This window comes from Stenella coeruleoalba (genome assembly GCF_951394435.1).
Source record: "Stenella coeruleoalba genome assembly, chromosome: 13".
NCBI lineage: Eukaryota > Metazoa > Chordata > Mammalia > Artiodactyla > Delphinidae > Stenella > Stenella coeruleoalba.
Genome location: NC_137159.1, coordinates 61,010,886 through 61,023,873, shown reverse-complemented (window position 1 = coordinate 61,023,873; position 12,988 = coordinate 61,010,886). Strand labels below are relative to the sequence as shown.

At 35.5% G+C, this 12,988-nt stretch overlaps 1 protein-coding gene across 2 annotated transcripts in view; it reads right to left on the bottom strand.

Annotated features, from left to right (window-relative positions):
- Positions 1–331: 331 nt before the first annotated feature.
- The window catches only part of STRN (striatin), a 116,558-nt gene continuing 103,901 nt past the window's right edge, over positions 332–12,988 (bottom strand). For both annotated transcript variants that reach the window (XM_079940458.1, XM_079940459.1), the window contains one exon: positions 332–12,960. In XM_079940458.1, the coding sequence (XP_079796584.1) occupies positions 12,791–12,960 (170 nt within the window). In that variant the 3' untranslated portion in view covers positions 332–12,790. The remainder of the gene's footprint in view (positions 12,961–12,988) is intronic.

The following is a 12,988-nucleotide window of genomic DNA, read 5'->3' as shown; positions in this document are numbered from 1 at the left end:
AAATGCAGAAGCCATTCCAGGAGACTATACATGCCACTCAGGGGTGAAGACCTTAAACAATACAGAATACTTCAAAATGTTTATATATTCACAAATGTCTGTATTTTGAAAAATAAAATAATATATAGGATATATACTAATATAAAGTTTTGAATGAGAAAAGATATTATAAATATGGTCAATAGACAAATCAAAGATCTGGAGAAAATTTGCAAATAATAAGAGAAAGAGTTTATAATACACAAAGAGCACTTATAATTTTTTTTAAAAGACTGCAAATATGGGCGAAATGTTAATTAAAATGAAATATAAAAATGAATAAAAATGAATTAAAATTTTAAATGTGAATTTAAAAATACAAATATGCAATTCACCTTAAGAGTGAAATCCAAATGGCTAAGTTTTCTATGGAAAAAGTACTTATTAATGTGGTTAATAGACAGCTTAGAAGAGTTAGAAAAAAATGTTTGCAACCAAGAGTAGGAAGGCTTAATATACAAAAAGCTCCTACAAACTAAATAAAAAGACAAACACAATAGAAACATGAGCAAAAATATGAATAAAAATTAAAATGAATATAAAGGTACAAATAAAAATATGAATATTTATGGTAGGCAGAATTCTAAGATGGTCCCCATGATCTCTGCCCCTGGTGTTACTCCTATGATAATGCTACACTTACAGGGCAAAGGCCTTTGCAGATGTAACTAAGGATATAACCAGTTGACCTTAACATACAGAAATTATCTGGGTGGACCTAACCTAGTCACATGAGCCCTTTAAAAAGGCTGGTAGCAGAAAACAAAGAGTCAAAACATGAGAAGGATTCGATGAATGCCTGCTAGCTTTGAAGATGGAGGGGACCACGTGCAAGGGCTGGAGGGTAGCCTTTAGGAGCTGAGAACAACCCTAGTTGACAGTCAGCAAGGGAACAGAGACCTCCATCTTGCAACCATCCTACAATCCCAAGGAAGCGAATTCTGCCAACATGTATGAGCTTGGAAGTGAATTCTTCCCCAGAGCCTTCAGCTAAGAGCCCAGCCTGGCACACACCTTCATTCCAGCCTTATTGGAAACTAAATAGAGAGCCCAATCAAAGCCTCCTTGAAGTTCACAGAACCATGAGATAATCAGTGGGTCCTGTTTTAAGCTGTTAAATTTGTGGTAATTTGTTATGCAGAGATAGAAAACTAACACAATAAGTAAATTATGAATGAAATCCAAATGACCAAAGAACATATGGAAAGTTTTCCAGATTTACAGTAGTAATGAAAATGCAAAGAAAAAAACACTGCGAAATCACTATACCCACCACCAGGCTTTTCTTCCTTTCCTTTTCTTTTTTTTAAATGCTACAACAGCTTTTGCTAATGGGTATAAAGGGTAACAGTATTTTTGTATATTTACTGATGGAAATATAAATTGTCCCAGCCTTTTTGGGAGACAACCTGTCAACATTTATTTAAAAATTTTAAATCGACATACCCCTTAACCCAGCAATCCTACTCCAGGGAATCTATTCCACAGAAGTAAAACCATCATGGTCATGAATATGTGCACAGGCACAGTTACCATAATAGTAAAAACATGGTGACAAAGTAAATGCCCATCAATATGGAAGAGGTTTAATAACCTCTTCATCATCATACAGTATTACCCAGCACTAAAAAGAGTAAGAGCTATAAGACAGACTTGGAGGGATTTTTATCATACATTGTTGGATAAGAAAAGATGCAGAGGATATGTATGATCCCATTTAAAGCAAACTGACCCACCCAAAAAATCTCATTTTATATAAAACTGTGTGTGTATATTAAGAAATTTAAAAGCAATTATATATGTATAGACTTGTAAGGGGCTCACAATATACATTACATTTTAGAAGTTGCAGAGTAACTGTAGAAAAAGACAAAACCCTGTATGTAATGTTTGTGTATACATATTTGTAGGAATAAGAATAGATACATCAGGCTGCTACAAGGGAGGTGGGAGTGAAATGGTGTGGCGGGATATGATTAGTTTTGCCATTATGCATCTTTATTATTTCATTTATTGCTCTTTTGTGATGTTCTTTTAACTGTATTAACTTAAATTATAGTACTATTAATTTGTATCACTCTTTTAATCTAACATCAAATCATCTCCCTTCCCTTTGTTTTTCCTCAGTACTTATCACTAATATTCAATGTATTTTACTTATTTGTTGTTTGTTTTCCCCAACTATAATGCCAGCTGCAGGTAAAGGATTTTATCTGTTCACTGCTGAACGCCAGCACCTAGAACTCTCCGGCACATAGCAGGCACTCAACTATTGAGGAAACTAATATTTTATGTATAATTTAAGGGCTCCTCTTGATGTTCATTTTAACCTGATTTCTCCTAAAAAACCTGGTATTTCAGAAGCTATCAGGAGTGTGACAGAATTACATGATAAGAAGACTGAATTCAGGGAGTGAATAATAGTTATTTCTTTGATACTTATTACTGCCTGACATTTTATCAGGTGTTATATATCTATTATCTCAAGTCAATCTAAGTAGGCAGATCTATAATACCCATTTTGTACATGAAAAACCAACTCAGATTAGTTTATCTAAAGTCTCATGGCCAATAAATGTCCTGTGCCCAGGCCAAAATCCTGTTCTTTCCTCTGTGCTGTACTGACTGTAAAGGAATCATGTTTCAATAATTAAAAAAGAGATAACAGTTCTTACATAATATATAGGTTTAATATTATTTTGAGATTTATTTAGTTGAATATTTCATAGTCACATAATTCACCACTCTGTTGATGATTCTATTAATGATTTAAAAGTCATTTGACTGTTAAATATAAATACCCTGTCCCTAACTAGTGTTCCTGAAACAATTAAGTTGTTCAGCTCAAGGTCTCAAGCCTCCTGGGCCCTGCTGGAGTGGCAGCAGCACACCAAGACAACACAGAACTATTCCTAGGAGAGGTAATAAACATTCAGACAATTACCATCAAATCTTCAAGACAGAATCAGCCCTAAGAACATCCTGAGGGATTCTGTCCCAGACTCTTCAACTCCAAAGCAAGCTCCCCAGAGAAATGTCTTGCTTGACAATCTTCTACTGGGAGAAGCTTCCTACCTCTTTGGAGAAAAATGCCAGTCAGGAAGAGCAGGACCATCTGAGGGTCACAAGGGAAAAGATTGGTGGACCCTGTCTGGGCCCAAGACAGTCAAGGCAGGGTTAGGTTCCAGGCTGGAGAGTTCCCCGTCAAGGGATCAGAGGCCAGTGGGTTGGTGTTCAGGAGGATAGGGGACAGAAGGGATACCACAACAGAGCTTAGAGAGATCCCCTACTCCCCCACATGCTCTGCTCAGTTCCAAAGCAGTCAAAACCGGAAGTGCGTAGCAGAAGAGGGTGCTGCCTTGGGCATCCTGTTGCCCCCTTTCAGATGAGGTCCAAATTCCTCCCCAAGGAGGGTGCAGACCTCAATCTTAGCGTCAGCTCCACAGACCTAAATACATTTGAGTTTGCCAAGGGACTGGCAGGGATGCTTTTTTCTTTTCCTTTGTTTTTGGTGATCTGGATAGATTTAGAGTTTCAAAACGTGTTCTCTGATCACTCAACCAATAAATATTTATCGAGTACTTTCTATAAGGCACCAGGAGAAGTGTTGAGGAATATAAGAAAATCAAATATGGTCCCTGCCTCAAGGAGCTTAGAGACAGCAGCAAACAAATAACCATCAACTCTTATTTTTTAGGTGACAAGTGAGCAATACCTAATATGTAAAATCTGAGTTAAGAATGGGGTTAGAATCAAAGCATTCAGAATAAAACTCATCACTACCTGCTCCTCATGCCTCAAAAAAAAAAAAAAATCCACAAGGTTTTGAAAGATATGTATGTAAATTAGACTTACAGTATATTCCTTGACAATCTTTGTACTCCCAAAACAATTCTAAAATTCACACAAAATGTGATTATCTGCAGAGACAAGCTGTATATAACTTGCATACATCAAGGGTATAAAACTGCCTTGATCTACAACCTTCAAGTTCAAAAGTAAAATTGTTTATGCCTCCAGAAAGCAATGACGTTTCTAAGAGAAAAAAGTCTGCTTGCAAGTTTTATTTTTTTTTAATTTAATCATCAGATATATATTCCTAGGTATCCTACGACAATGAGAAATAAGGAGCTTATTGTCCTGCTTGTTTAAAAGGCTGATCAAAGGAATAAAAGAAAGTCTGAATGTTTCAGAGTTGGGGAAAAACCTCCTTTCTTCTGACCCTGAGATATACAAGGAAACTGAACAGGTACTATTTCATTGAAAAAGTTTCCTCTTAAACGAACTGATTGTTAAATGGTATTTTGGCTAAACAAACATACTTTCAAAATCTGTGAATGGCAATTGGCAGAATCTAACCTTATCCTTGTTAGCTCTGAGGGGACACTATTAACATTACTTACATGGTATACATGCTCTATCTTAACTTTCCATTCATTTCAACATTTATCAGATGCACAAGGCTCCATGGTTTACCTGCAAGCTATGTATAAAAATACTGCTTTTCCAGTCAGCAAAATACTAAGATATTTACCACATATGAAAGAATTCCTACATGGCACTTGAGTATTGGTGGGGAGCAGGGGTCAGGCGTGTTATCCATAAATTACTGCAAAAAGATACGTGAGACCATTGCGTTCTTTTTCTAAAATACACACTGAGTGAAATAATTCCATCAATAGGATATTCTGAAATATGTGGGCTCAAAGCTTGTAGAAAAATATGTAAATATTTTAACAAATGCTTCTAAAAGCACAAAGTCATTCAAAACAACAGAACTCATTCTATAAAAATGATTCTATCTTTTCATGAGATTACCACTTGGCTACATTAGGACATTTCTTACATGTCTGGTTTTCATTCTGACATATGCAGATGACACAGCATACCTGGGCCTATGTTAATATAGCTTCCTACAATATAATAAAAAGTTATGCTGTCTGACACTTTAACCAGGGGACTCCTGGATACTTTTGACGTAGTTCCCCAAAATCTTTAATTTAGATGACAGGGATCAATGACAAAAAAGCCAGAACTGGAACCATTCACTTTTACAGACCAAACGTCTCTTAGAGGTCATCTTTACAAGTCTTTTAACGAGAAAGGAAGACAATGGGTGATGGGTCCAGATCAGAGGCTAACTGTGTTTTCCTTTTCAGTGTGATACATCTTTCCCCACACCCTCACCCAAGTTATCCAGCACCGAAAGAAAACTTTCTGATGAGTTTCTTTTGCTTTAAGGTAAGTTAATCTTATTTATTTCTGAAAAATTACTGCCTTGGTCCCACTTCCATAAGGAAGGAGTAGGTGATGTCAGTATACATTAACATTTCAACACATTTTATATAAACCACAAGCTGCTTATTTTCTCAACATATGCTTAACATAAAATTTTGCTTTCCATGCATGCAGTTTTTTTTTTTTAATTAAAGAAAGTTTTTCAGTTTGGGAATTCTCATTTGTGAATGATGGGTTTCCCTACCATTACCCTTAATTTGATGATGCTGTTATATGAGGTAATTCAAAAATATCTTTGGTTTGAGGTTATAGATTGGGAACCTGATACACACCCTGGATCTTATAAGGACATGAAAAACTTTGGCATGTTAATTAATAATACTAATTCTAGTACTCCAAGTGCTATTTAACAGGTGTTTTGCTGTGGGTTCTCCTTTATATCACTGGATTAATTAACTCTTTAAAGAGGCACACAGGAAAAGTCAAAAGGGAGTCAGCATCTGGACCAGTCTTCCTGTAAGGTGAATGGCTAAATAACCAAGGATGAGAGAATTTTCTATGAAACAGACCCTTCCAGTAGGAAAGATATTGCAGATTTTATTCTCCCAAATAGTCAGATCCTTCTTCAAGTCTGACCAAAAACACCATTACCTTTAGTCTAATAACAACTAAGAATAAGAAAGGGCTTAGGGTTTTGTAAGATCTAAGTGAAACTTGAAATGAGTAATTTTCCATTTGGTGGGTTTTGGATTGTTTGGTTTTGAAAGTATACAAAATATACTAAATTAGAATTTGTGTTTCAGAAAATATGGAATCTAATTTTCAAAGTTGCATGGCAGTGCTTCTCCACAGAGCTAGAGCGTCCCCATCATTGTAAACGACAGGTGTAACTGAGAAGTAACAAGTGGAGGGATGTGTTATGGTTATAGCATTGGATGCTACCAGATTTCCAGGTGTTCCTGGGGAATACTCTAAGTGCCAGGACAACCTAGGACCCTTCAAAACCTCAGTGGTGCCCTTGGGAAACCTAAAGCAGGTTAGAATACCATTCTGAACCTGGGCTGACCCCAGAGGGTCCATCAATCCCTGAAAAACTTCTGGAGTCCTCTTGACCTTCTGAGCTAGATGACTCTAAAACAACTCCAGCAAATCACGTCTCAGTTCTCATTACAAGGGACAAAAGGGACATTTCTGACACTACTGAAAAATGTGTACATACCAAAGAATAGAACACTTATTACTACAGCAGCATATGAAACATCATAGAACAGTGGATAGTTTCAAGGACACCAGAAGCGGTACCTTTTAGATTCTATATATTATTGTGGCTCCAGATTGGAACAAAGAGACAGTGAGTTCTGAGCAGAAGCCCTTGAAAAATAATGTTGATCTGAAGGAGCAAGGGGTAGAAGGCTTATGCTTGCCTGTTAAGTAGCCAAACAAAGAAAAAATAAAAGCACATTAAATTTACATGTGTATGTGTAATTTTTTAAATTATGTAACTGAACACTTGAGAAAAAATATACATGTCCCTGAAAGTATCATGATCCAATCGTGTGGGGTATTTTAATTTTACTGGTTTTACAAAGCCCCAAACTCTCTATAATGATAAATTTCTCCACCTTCCTTACAATCAATAATTAAGATCGGTTCATTACTTTGGATTCACACCTACTTTGTCTAATACACTTTTATTTCTCTGCACCCCTTTACTACCTAACCCCCAAAACAAAATCAGGTTGTATTAAAGTATTTTAACTGCAAACCCACTAGATTCCAAATCTGACAAATATTTCAATTCATGAGACACCTATAGCACATTATCTATATTTGTACACTTTATTTAAAAACAAATAATACACTTAGAGCCACCAAAAAAGGATATCTTAATTAGCTTATCCATACCCTGAATTTACAAAAGAAACTTCTTGCACCACAAAAATTAGCATTTGGATTAATTTACATTAATTGATATTACACCTAAATTTTAAAATACCTGAAGATCAAACAATCTGGCCCAGGGATCACCAGTTGGAGGGGTGAAGGGGTGTGGAGAAAAGGAGTTATTGAAGAATCTGAACTGATGATGCCCTGAGGTCAGCTCTAGTAAACTGAAGTGGAGAAGCCATAAAATAACCAGTAGATTACAGGATTTGTAATCCTTCTGGATTACAAAACCAGAAGTGGTTCCTCCTAAAAACAGGTATTAGATCATATAGTTGGGATACGTATAGGGGATACCTCTTAATCTGGATTGGAAAAAAGCGGTGTGGAGAAGGGGGTTGTATTTGTTTCTCACAAGAGGCAAACTTCAGCCAAACAATGAAAAGAAAGTACGGAGGGTGGTAATGTGGTAGACTGAAGGCTTTCTGATTGCTGATGACACCAAATTTAGCAGCTCTCTACAAGTCAACTAAAATACCATTCTCTAAGACATTTTCAGAGAGGAGCTAACACACAACCAGGGAAAAATCATTCTACGTTAACAAGGCACTCACTGGTTCACAGCCTGTTAAAAACCCAGGCAGACATTACAGTTAATATAAATTAAAATGAACTTTCTAATTTGCATCCAAGGGATGACAGGCATGTGGTCCCAGTTAAATCAAATCTAAAGCTTGGCTAGCAAAGATCCAGAAAATTCTGACCCTTAAGCACCACTTCAGGAATACTCCTAGAATAAATAAGTGGGATCGAGAGATCTCTGTTTGGCTTTATATTCGCTTTTTTTTTTTTTTTTGGATTAAAAAAAAAAGATGCAATCTGTTTAATACTCTGTGAACCCGGCATCCTTTACAATGACACTGAGATCCAGTTGGATGATGGATATATAGCCAATTAAAAAACTTTCAGTGGCAAAAGTAGAATGATTCAAATCATCTACCAAGGACCTGATCTGTCCTTTGTTTTTTAAACACAGATATGTTAGTTTTCTGGACCTTCTTCTAAAATGAACTGAAGGAATTGATACGTTTCAGAAAAATATACATACAATTTCTGTCAGCTACTACTTTTGTACAACCTGAATCCCAGTGTTAAACAAAATAATGCAATTATATAAATAACTAAACAACACAGTAACAGAGGCAACTTCTGAGTAAATAAAATTAATGATTAGGTACTTAATAGCCTTGAAATAGCTTTCAAAGAATAAAGTAAGCTGAAGAAAATTATACTTAAGAGCTCTTTTCCCATGTAAATCAGTAACAGTTCGGCTCTTGGCTGAAAGCATCACACAGACATATACTAACCAGAGACTATCTCCAACTCACTATCAACATTGACGATAAATTTTATGCAGTTCTTTCAAAAGAAAATCAAAATTAATTCTAAGCCTTTCAATCTGATTTGTGACATCTTTGTTCAATATAACTTAAATGACAAAGCCTGAGAAAAGCACCAACACAGATTTTTAAATTGCATCCAACCATTATTTTAGATGTCATAAAGATTTGCTTGAGTCAAAAATGGCAGCAATGACAAAGAGGTAGATATGAAAGATGCCATTTAAATACTATTCTTAGGTGGAATTTTAACTAGTTCAGGTGTTTAAAAATCATTAAAAATGATTTTTTACTAGTTGAATCTTCATCACATAAGAATCATGACATGCTCTTGTGTAAAGGGGAAATATATGAAGTGCTAAAAAAGTGAGCCTTTAAAAATTACATTTACTTAGCCAACGTTCATGAGATCCCATAATTTTGGTGAATCAATAATTTCTCCTACTACCTGAACTTGACTTACAATGAAAGAAGAGCCATTTTCTTCTCTACTGAAATTTCTAGGAATTCACATTCAAAATTCTTGGAAAGTACTATGGTGCTCAGAAGAGCACGAAGACAGCGCATGAAATGTCCCCTGAAGTCCTAGAAGTTGAACAGATACATTAAAAAGACATTGATGGTCACAAATCAGGACCTTCACAGATTGGCAAACACTCACACACACACACACACACACTCTCTCTCTCTCTCTCTCTCTCTCTCTCTCTCTCTCCCTCTCTCTCGCTCTCATACCCCTTCCCCCACAAAGAAACTCAATCCTCATCCTCACTGTAAGGCTGCATTTGTATTTTTTTTTTTTTAAAGGCACCTCTCTTTCTCTAGCTATTGCCTTCTTGATGATATCTGTTTTGTCAAAAATCCTGAATGTTCAATGGAAATAGTTCAGTACTGAGAATGGAATACTTTTCAATTCACATTTGAATAGTCAGGTTTTCTTACATTCAGATTTTAATAAACTAGAATGACAGTCTTTAAAACAAGCATGCTAGCCTATAATGAATATAGTATATACAGTAATTTAAACATTTAGAACTATATATTATACTGCAAAAGCAAACAGCACAACACTCATCATACTCGTCATTACCTGCTGTGTACACTACCTCCAAAAATGAACATACAAAACAGTAAAATGCACCTATGGTTTTATATATATATATATATATATATAGTCTATATATATTATATATATTCCTACAATATATATAATATATATTTATAAAATATACATACATTTTAGACATTTTCAAATAAATCTTCATCATTATCTCCCAAAGAAATTTATAGCAAGAATACTGAAGGAATGAAAGTCAGATAAACAAAAAATTTCTCACAAAGTTCGTTATCAGTGATGCAGCTCAATTCCCCCCCTTTTAGTCATAACTAAAATGATTATAAAAGCTAAATACTTTGCATAACTAATTATCTGTTTAATGGCAAAAATTGCTAAACTTGTTCAATAGAAAAATACTGAAGGTCATTATATCACTTATGTTAAATACCTGTCTATGGTTCAAGTAGCAAATGAGCTCCATATGACAGCTGAGTTTTGAGAAGGGTGCTGCAAGCTCCCAGAGATGTATCCATAGCATGTGAAGATAAGGCAGGGACCCACATCTCCTGCTGATTTCCATACTATTCCAATACATTTCATACAAAATATTTACAAATGAAGCACTATGACAGCATTTCAGTGACTGTTCAAATCTGGAATTTGTTCATTTTGTCAATTTTCATTGAATTTTTGATAAACTGAGGGAAAATTCAGACACATATATATGCTTCTATCTGGTTGGAAGACAGCTTTGCCTCATTTCTACACTGAGATCATAACAGTGCTAGTGGAGAAGAATCTCTGTTTTTGGGTACAATCTCCAAGAGCACAGCACTGGCTTTCTAAGGAACTTTCAACAGTTCCATCATTTGCACTACGGTCTACATATCTCATGGTTGTTTTCTACTTACTAACAGAAAAATGCATTTCAACCATGCGGCATAAAACGCAGGTGAAGAGAGTGGCTTGGTTTTGAGAATTCCAGTGACAGAAGGAAAGCAGCCACTGCGGACCTTGGAAAGTAATTAAAGCAATAATTGGTAGAACAATAGCCTGTAGTCATCCATCACAAATCTGCCAATTAAGAGCACCTGACTGGAATTTTCCAGTATCCTACTACAAATGTTAGGTCAGCAACATCATTTATTTACTTTGTGAACAATCAAAAGAGGAATTCGCCAAACACAATGTGGAATTCTATACCTGCATGGGAATATAAACATTTAACTGGTAGCTCATATCCAGGTCAAATCATTTGAATACACAAAGGAGTCCCTTGAGCCCACTGTGAACCAAAGCACAGATGAAATGACAAGGTAGCTGTGTCAAAATATTAAAGCATATCTGTATATCAATTAGGCAAATTTAACACAGGTCTTTAAAGAAAACTTGCCTGTATACTACAGAATTCCAGAGGCAGATAAGCAGAAATTTTAAAGAAAAGCTGTTGATTGACACTATCGTGATAATACTTCTTCAGGGAGTAGTAGATGTACATATTATCAGAAGTGCCATTGTTATGCTAATGGAATACATGGGCATAGGAATGTAGGAATTATATTAAAAGGTTAAATATTTATGGATATGGACTTTTTTTAAGTTTGAGAGCCTATTAAAAATACATTTTGCTGAAAATTTGGGTATTAGTAACTTATTTCTAATTTCCAGATTGGTCTCTGACATTTTGGGCAAATAAGAAAGAGTGTGAGGAGAGGTGAGACAGTTGTAGGGATGAGGTCTATATACTGGGTCCAGACAGTGGGGCCATGGAAATCCCAAGAGTTGACCATATGTGGGTCATAGGTAAGGTGCGCTTAGGGAACCCTGGTCCTTCAAGAATGGTTTTCCCCAGAAACAGTATTGATTCACTGCCTACTAAAACATGCTGTGTATTCCAATTAGACACTGGAGGTGGGTAGGGAGAGGGAAAGAAAGAAAGAACGCTTTAACCAATATTATACACCAAACTATTCCATCCAGGTTTCCAAGAGGTTCTTCTTCTTGGAGATATTAATAAGGGAATTCCTGGGGCAAAAAACATTTGCTTTATTTAGTACTTCTGCAAAAGCAGCTGCCTGAGGTTAAACATATCCTTTGGACTATTAAAACATAATAATTATTAACTATTTTTGGTAGGTGTCAGATAATTTGAATGTAAGAGACAAAGAAGAAACAGTAGAGATCATCTGAAGCATGGTTATGTGGGTTTTGATAAATAAGTACTTGCAAATAACTTCCAGCTTTTCAACCACTGAAAGGTAAGATTTCATTGATAGGAAATAATCACTCTGGTACTATAAACATCACATGAATAAAATGAATTTTAAAATTAACAGAAATTATTATAAAGATATGACCTGCTTGCCATTAAAAATAAACAGAATCTTAAACCTGAATAAGTTAAATCTTTTAGTAAAAGCAGACTCTATCAACTATTCTTCATAATGGTGAGTGTTTTTGACAGCTAAACTTTAGAATGGTACCAAATCTATTTTCAAAAATGTAATACAATATAGAAATCTGCTTAAAAACTAAATATTTGTTTAGCATTTCTGAATAATAATATATTTAACATGTTATTGCATTTCTTTTTTTCCCTCTAATAGGTAAAATGTTTTCCCAGGTGCTTCATGAGAACAGTTGAAAGGAGAGCTAAATTAAAAATGCATTTTAACACTGCCTGGTCATTATGCACATAGGGGTTAGTACAGCAGATATGATAAAGATTACTGTTTTGACTACCTAATATGTTTAACAAGATTTCTCAGGGGAGAACTAGGTCTAAATTTCCACTCTTCCTCTACTCATTCCCAGCCATCAACCTTTTTAATTATCCCTTATAATGTGCCCTATTTACTCAATAGGGGCAAGCTAAACCTATGTTCTTCGCTCAGGCCTGCCTAGCGAATTAGAACAACCTCAGAAATAAAAGCTCCTATTTTGGGAAAAATTTTAAAGTTTTCAGGCTCACAGATTCAGCTGAGCTTGCAGCAACCTGAACAAACCTTAGTTTTAGAAAACGAATTGCAAAACTATACTTTAACAAATGTTCTCTGTGCTCCTTCAGCAGAACAAAAGGGCTGGATGGGTTGACTCTTGCCCCGGTCTTCTGTATCTCTTTTGTGCAGTTGATTATTTATAAAGAGCTAGAAGATGAAGATGATGCATTGTGTCATACAAAGACTTTAGCCAGTGCATCAGCCCCAGCACTGGCTATATAGCATTTGGATGGGTGGAAAGCTACATCATGAATTGATTCTTCAAACTTTTTCCGATGAGCTGTGAACTCTTGGATACACGTCTTACTTTCTAGGTTCCATAAACGTATTGAACAGTCATGACCTATATCAAAAGAAAAGAAATTAAGAGA